Source organism: Rutidosis leptorrhynchoides, chromosome 3 (assembly GCF_046630445.1).
Source record: "Rutidosis leptorrhynchoides isolate AG116_Rl617_1_P2 chromosome 3, CSIRO_AGI_Rlap_v1, whole genome shotgun sequence".
Taxonomy (NCBI): Eukaryota; Viridiplantae; Streptophyta; class Magnoliopsida; order Asterales; family Asteraceae; genus Rutidosis; species Rutidosis leptorrhynchoides.
In genome coordinates, this window is record NC_092335.1 from 375917552 (window position 1) to 375925523 (window position 7972).

At 33.7% G+C, this 7972-nt stretch overlaps 1 protein-coding gene across 1 annotated transcript; it reads right to left on the reverse strand.

Moving 5' to 3' along the window:
- Nucleotides 1–344: 344 nt before the first annotated feature.
- Nucleotides 345–6008, reverse strand: LOC139897642 (protein NSP-INTERACTING KINASE 3-like). Its single transcript, XM_071880338.1, has 11 exons — nt 5718–6008; nt 4941–5070; nt 4755–4826; nt 4046–4189; nt 3868–3939; nt 3404–3463; nt 3221–3318; nt 2905–3051; nt 2398–2739; nt 1356–1750; nt 345–827 (listed from the first exon to the last, which is right to left on the reverse strand). Exons 1-11 carry the CDS (start codon nt 5821–5823, stop codon nt 510–512), a joined length of 1884 nt encoding a protein of 627 aa, XP_071736439.1. The 5' UTR covers nt 5824–6008; the 3' UTR covers nt 345–509.
- Between the last annotated feature and the right edge of the window lie 1964 nt (nt 6009–7972).

Here is a 7972-nt window from a genome sequence, read left to right on the forward strand (position 1 = left end):
GATTGATTTTGTGTTTTGATGCTATGATTTATTGATTTTGTGTTTGAATATTCATATAGATACGCCTTAAGAAAAATACATGAATGAGAATGGGAATGTGAATATGAAAATAACTAGTTCATCTGATCCATTATAAATTGACTCGGGGAAATAAAATATGCAACTACACTATATACAATCCACCCAAACCATTTCATCCCAAAAATATTATCCTTCATCTGAATAGTTCATTTTGTCAGATAAATTAACTCAATACTTTAAAATCAAACAAGGTTTCAAAGAGTTGACAATCCTATTTTTGCAGTTACAAGTATATTTACTAGTTACTATACACAACACGAAAATAGATACAAGGTTTCAAAACCAATTAATAGTAAATTTTTTCCAATCCAAAAAAAAAAATACAACCCCATTGTATAGAAGATTTTTCTTTACCTTTTTACATGCAAGTAAACATTCATTCATCGCCTATCACCACAAAACAAGTTGAAACTTATGCATATTTCGGGTCATCGAGGACCCGAAAGCTCCATTGCTTCAAGTACTAATGAAGATTCTTCTATATAATCTGCATAACGTTTCGGAAAACTTTCCGACGCTCGAAATCTCGGCGTTTCAATAGATTGTGACACCTCCCATCTTTCCACCAACCCTTCTCCTTCCAACATTCTTAATACTTCGGACATTTTGGGTCGATATAACGGGTTGAATTGGGTGCACAAAAGTGCAACTTGAACCATGTCTTCCAACTCGACCCGATCAAAATTGTTCTTTAATGCCTTGTCAACCATTAGGTTTAGTTTCCCATCTTGATGGAGTTTCTTTACCTGTAAAATGCACCAAATGTTATAACAAAATATCGGGATATCAACAAAAATGCCCTTTCTCGAACAATTTATAACAATTCGCCCCCCCAAAAAAAAATTCCCAAAATGTTCTCGCAAATCGCAAATCTTTTTGCGATTTGTGAATGGCATCTGCGTTTTTGTGTATGTGCATTCACAAATCGCAAATGGCTTTTGGGAATGGGTGACGGAGATCGCGACCGCTAAACTTTGCAAAGTCATATTTTTTGATTCGTAGATTCGATTTAGTCACCGTTTTTTAAAAAGTGTGCTTTTTTCCGAGATCTATCCGTTTGTATTGCAAAAGCATTTTCGGAAGGAAAAAAAAAGGCAAGATGTTATAAAACATTCTAAAAAGCGCTTTTTGGTTAATATCCCTAAAATACTTAACATATACTGCATTTTCATAAAATGTTATCAACATTTAGCGTTATCGGTTATCAACGTTTTGTGAACGTATACAACATGTACATAAAATGCAGTAATTAAAGGAGGAATATGAGAGAGTACCCAATCGAGCATAACGCCTTTTTGGTTAGCAGCCGTACGTCCAAAATCCAAGGCCTTTTGACCCGTGACAAGTTCCAAAAGCAAGATCCCGAAACCAAAAACATCAGTCTTATCTGATGATTGGCCCGTTGACAAATACTCAGGAGCAATGTGGCCCACTGTACCACGAACTGCGGTGGTTACGTGTGAATCATGGTGGTCCAACAACTTAGCCAGCCCGAAATCACCAACAACTGCCTCAAATTCTTCATCCAAAAGAATGTTTGCTGCTTTAACATCGCGATGAATTATCTTCGGGTCACTTTGTTCATGCAAATATAGTAAACCTCTTGCTGTTCCTAACGCAATATTCTTCCTTCTAGACCAGTCCAATACCGGCTTACCGTGTATATGATCTGGAGAACCACATTTAGTTATTTAAAATGTTGATTGACTAGTATCATAACAGAATTTAAAGGTGACAACATTGACCCATTTGATTATAACGAATGGGTCAAACTGGGTTATGTTTTAACTCTAACGGGTCAAACAAAATTTGGTGGCAACATTGACCCATGACGAATGATTCAAACTGGGTTATGTTTTTTCTCTAATGGGTCAAAAAGAATTTAGAGGTGGCAACATTGACCTATTTAATTATGACGAATGGGTCAAACTGGGTTATCTTTATCTTTAACGCGTCAAACAAAATTTAGACGTGGCAACGTTGACCCGTTTAATTATGACGAATGGGTCAAATTGGGTTATGTTTTATCTCTAGCGGGTCAGAGAATTTAGAGGTGGCAACGTTGACCCATTTAATTATGACGAATGGGTCAAAATGGGTTATGTTTTATCTCTGACGAGTGAAACACAATTTAGAGATGGCAACAATGACCCATTTAATTATGGTGAGTGGGTCAAACTGGGTTATCTTTTATCTCTAACGGGTCAAACAGAATTTGGAGGTGGCAACATTGACCCATTTAATTATTACGAATGTCTCAAACCAGTTTTTACAAGATTAACTTTGTCAAGAATTTTAACGTAGTGTAATACGAACCTTTTAGTCGAGATGCAACGCTGCCATTTGACATATACGGATAGACTAGAATCCGCTCGTTTTCAGTTGAACAAAATCCCGAAAGGCGAAGAAGATTACGATGAACAGCCAAACTGATAGTTTCAACTTCTGTTTGAAACTGAATCTCACCCCCAAAATTGTTGTCGTCTTTTAACCGTTTAACCGCTACTATTGTGCCATCAGTTAATAACCCTTTGTAAACAATTCCAAATCCACCTTTACCTAAAATATTTTTCACGTGAAAATGGTCGGTTGCAGCCCTTAGTTCCTTAAATGTGAACCTCCTCAAATGGCCCAAACTTACATCCGGATCATATTGATCTGCTTACGTAAAACAAATAATTAGTAATCAAGTAACTAAATAACTGATGTTCTAAATACGATAACAAATTTAGGTGACTTGTGATGCTTTTTCTTATAAGCTAATCCTTATATCAGTGCACGATTAAAACTGTTAACATGAGCAATTAGATATCATTGACTTACCATTAACATCAAAGAATATTTGTTGATTCTTCCTATAACGTCGCCAAATGAAAAACACAACGCTCAATATAAGTAGTAATACAACACCAAAGCTTGTGCTAAGGGCAATAGCTAAATGACGATTTTTGACCCCCGATGAAGATTCGCCTGCCAGGACAAACATTGATATTGATATATCAGAAACCAACATTGGTGTTGTAACCTATTATGATTATATTATAGTTTTAGTGACCATTTTTAATAAATTACTCTAGTTATTAATGAATAATAATGAATCTAACCCGATTTGGTTTGTTATTAAAACGACCCATTTTACCTGTGATACCATCCGGAGGTAAAGATAGAGGCTCGGGATAAACAGCATTACAGCCATTTACAGAAGTATGGTTACATAATAAAGGGTTGCCTGTGATTCTGAAAAAGAAAATATAAACGAGATATGATCAAAAGATAATTTATTAGTAAATAGAAAAATTATTTAACTGAATAAAAAACTTACTTGAACGTTCGTGATGATATTTTAGGCAACGGACCACTAAGATTGTTATACGATAAGTCTCTGAATGAATACATATAATCCATTATTAGTAATTTAATGGAGTAATTAACAATAACAAATATTCTATATATAGAACAACACAACAACAACAACAAAACCCAATACCACATAAGTGGTGTATGGAGGAGGTGAGATGTAGACAATCCTTCCCCTATCCGAGAATAAAAACAAGTCATTTCTCCACCCAGAGTGAATACACTCTCAAAAGTAGAGAAAGTCATCCCTTTCTCTATTCAACGGATAGAGAGATTGCTTCCGAGTGGACCTCCGGCCAATAAGTAGGAAAAAGTTTTTAATAAAATAAAATAAAATTGAGACGCCAGGCTCTAAGAGTCAGGCAAGTCGCCAATAAATCGACGCTTGTTGTCGACTCAATAAATCGACAGTTTTTGAAAATAACATACACGAGAGTGAGTCCGCCAAGATGAGATAACGATTCAGGAACTGGTCCACTAAGGCTGTTATTGTTTAGTCGCCTAGCTTGAGCACATATGTGAGTCGAAATTAGAAACATATAAAATTTGTAACAAATTCTCATTATATTACAAATATATGATTGAAAAAAACAGAGTTCATACTTACAACAGACTCAAGTTGTTGAGATCTCCCAAAGCAGCTGGCAGCTCACCGTTAAACTTATTCCCTGATAGATCAAGTGTTTGGAGGTTTCGTAACTTCCCAATCGCACCAGTAATTGGACCAGAAAGTGCGTTATTCTGTAGTGTACTAAATAAGCAGAATAAATGATCAAGTGTTAGAACATGCATACATTATCATACGACTAAAAATGGGAATATAACAAACCAGAATCTAATCAAACGGTTAGTTTTCAGTTTTGTATACAGATCAAAACAGTCAGTTGGGTCGGGTTAGGTTGCCTGAAACACTTTTCTCCATACTTTTTTATACTAAAATATAATAATTAAAATAGCAATAATATAGATTTAGATACATATTTGTTATAATCAAATAATTTAGCTAGTTTTCAAGGATTATAGATACATATTTGGATATTTTCAACCTAATGAACACATTGGACCCATCACTCTCATGTAACCTAATGAACACATTGGACCCATCACTCTCATGTTCCCATGAGATAAACATAACCAAAGTTGACTCACTCATAATGGGTCAAACTTGCCATATCTAATCACTAAAAAATGGGTAAACCAGGGTGAGGTTTTCTCAATTCATGTTGCCCGAGAAGGGTAAGAAATTGAACACCTCTAAATTTAATTTCCACGAAATAAAGTCAAAAAATTTGGTAAAGTATAGGGAACTTGATTACATAGATAGCAAGTTTGTAAGATTTCCAATTGCAGGCGATAACGTCCCAGATAAATTCTGACCCGGAAGCCCTCTGTCGATTACAAAACAATAAAAAAGAAAAACATTACAAATTAATAAAATGTGAAACAAAGCACCTAAAGTATTAAATAAAATTGACAATTATGTGAGAAAATAATAATCTCACAAAGCAGAAACAGATCCATCAGTGCAAGTAACCATCCCCCAACTACAAGGATCAACAGATGAATAATCCCAATTGTAAAGAGCATTATGTGGATCCTTTATATCCTGTTTTATAGCCATTAGAGCCACAACTGCATCCATGTATACAAAACATCATTACTTTTTCACACACTTATATTAAATTAAAATGTGCCCTAAAAAAAATTCTCTAATTCAATATCTTGCCTAAAATACTGAAATTCATTGCTCAACAAAGAAAAACATAACATAACAAAACAAATAAAAAAAAAAAAACTAGGAAAATAAGGCATAAAACTGTTGGAATTTGATCATTGACTACCTTTAAACTTCAAATAACACTTTTCATTATTAATTGTTATTGTTAATTAATCTAAATCTAAATATATTAGTTTTGTTAGGTGCATACACTTTACTACAATGATGACTATGAGCCCATGTAATTAATTTTTTAGCAAATAAGTACCATATACAGAGTTACTAGATTTTCACTACTTTGTGAAAATCCTTTTAATATATTTCAAGTTTTTTGCCAAAAAAATAATAATACAGAGTTACTAGATCTAGCATAATTCAAAATAGTGTAAACAGTGTCATAACCATACATCCATTAATTACAACTAGTACAAGATTTCACTTCATTAACTAAAACTACCAACCCCACTATATAATTCCCTTAATTCAGGATATAAAAAAAATTATGGGATGAAAGGAGAAATTAATAAAAGATAAAAATATATAACTAAAATAAAAAACTAACCTTCATAATTAACACCAGAAGGAGAAAGAGTTGCAGATGAAACATTCAACCATATTAATAAAACCACTAAACTCAACACCCTATAAACATGCTTTATCTTTACCATCTTTGAAAAAAAGTTTCAAACTTCGTTCAGAACACATAAATCTTCTTACACCAACAGTTTTTGGTTCTTGATACAGTTATGTTGTTGTCTACTTGAATGCTCTAAAGACAAATTAAACAGAACCAGAATCAAATAAAGCAAAATTCCAGAATGCACTAGCATTCCCCAACTAAAGAAAAAATAAAAAAGAAAATGAGATCTGAGCAATCTTTAATAAGATATTATGAGTGAGTGTAGGTAATCTTTTTCACTATATTCTTCAACAAGTTTTGATTTTGATTCATGGGTCGTTATCGTATATGTTAGTCTATTACTGAAAGGTCTATTAACTTGTTAATAATGAATTTATAGGTGAGAGATTGTTTTAATGGCGGATATAGGAAACATACAAACCATATATTTTATATTTAAGAACGGGTCAACAGCCTAGTTATGAATGACTCACTCTCTCTTAGGGGAGGTGAGGTTCGATTCTCAAGTGAGGATTTTTCAAATAATTGGATCAAAAATCATTCTTATCGGGCCCAAATGATCCCTTGGTCCCACGCATACGAAGAATGCAACAATAACAATGCAGGTTCGAATCTCGGGTCTGGCATGCTGTGAGGAAATGGGTGATCGTGTTTCGCTAGGCTACAGTGGGCTACCGGGGACCGCTGGATGGGTTGACAAAGTCAATACAGGGCTAACATGTCCCTGACGATACACATGTTTTTTTTGCAACAATATATTTTATATTTATATTTATTTATATCTATATTTAGGACAAATTCTATTAAAAGGTATAGTAATATATGTTTATTTTAACGTTTAAATGATTGTTTTATTAAATTTTAATTATAAAAATGAGTATTATTACTTTTAAATTAGAATTCCGTTAAAAAATTAACGACACTCCATCTTTTTAAGTAAATCATATGCAAATCTGATCATTGACATTTACCTAAAGATATGGAAGACCTCGCGAATGATGATTCTTACGAACTGCATATTTACTTAATTTTTGTTATGTTTGTAATATGATCGTGGAAGATTAACGGCACACATATGTGCAAATTATCAAGTTTGCATATGTTCGTTATCCTTAGGTAAGTATCAATAATTAGGCTTGCATATGATTTACTTAAAAAAAATGAAGCATCGTTAATTTTTTGACGAATTTCTAACTTAAAAGAATAACGTTGAAAATTACCCATGACTCTGATTTAATTATCTGTTTAGATACACTTAACTGTTTGATCACTTGTTTAAACGAAAAGAATTGTATTCATCCCCCCCCCCCCCCCTTCTCCCTCTCTACAATACTCATGTTGTTATCTAAGGGACTGTTGGTTGGATGTGGGTTAATGAACTAAATGATAAACTTAAATATGATTAACCAAAGCATGATTAACCAAAGTATGTTTTGATGATGACACATACATATGCATAAGTAATGACTAACATCTTAACATAAAACACAAAAGGCCACTAATTCATACTTTATCTTGCAAACGACCAAGTCAAACATAGGTTAAAGAATGAAATTAAAAATTCAGTTAAACACACGGTCGAGGTACGGTCGACCGCATAGTCAACCGTGAAACCCCAAACTGAATTGCAACGCAGTTTTGTGAAAACAAGTTGTACGGTCGCCACCACGGTTAACCGCAGTGCGACCGCAGTTTTCTCTGTTACCATTTTCGACCAAATAAAGTTTGACTAGTTCCCGACATCTATAATTCATGAAACTTTTCTCAACATGCTTAGAATAGATGCCTTCTCCATACTCAAATGAGTTTTGGTCATAAAAACACTAATTGTGATTAATTACGCCTAATGACATCTTAATGACAAATTAACCAAGATTAGACATAACACATAAGTGTTAATCAACAACTTGTGATCTTAATTCTTATCTAGATATCCTTAGTATGATCATCAAGTACCAACACACTTAAGCCAATGTCACTAGAAAAATGATTGCCATTAGAAATGACTTAGTGATTAATTAAGGCTAAATGAGGAACAATGCTCTCAAGGTTAACTAGTAATGACTTGTAATCCTAAAACACACTTAGATACATTTAGGATGGTCACCAAGTCCCAACTAGAGATTGCTCTTCCCTTGTGCATGTGTTGGACATTAATGTGTGCTTACACATTAATC

What these genes read in the sequence shown, in the direction of transcription:
- LOC139897642 (XM_071880338.1), bottom strand. Translation starts at nt 5,823, where the DNA reads ATGGTAAAGATAAAGCATGTTTATAGGGTGTTGAGTTTAGTGGTTTTA. An exon ending in AATATTCTTTGATGTTAATG is followed by an intron (nt 2,740 to 2,904) that starts GTAAGTCAATGA and finishes TTACGTAAGCAG; the next exon opens with ATCAATATGATCCGGATGTA. An exon ending in CGTTGCATCTCGACTAAAAG is followed by an intron (nt 1,751 to 2,397) that starts GTTCGTATTACA and finishes GTGGTTCTCCAG; the next exon opens with ATCATATACACGGTAAGCCG.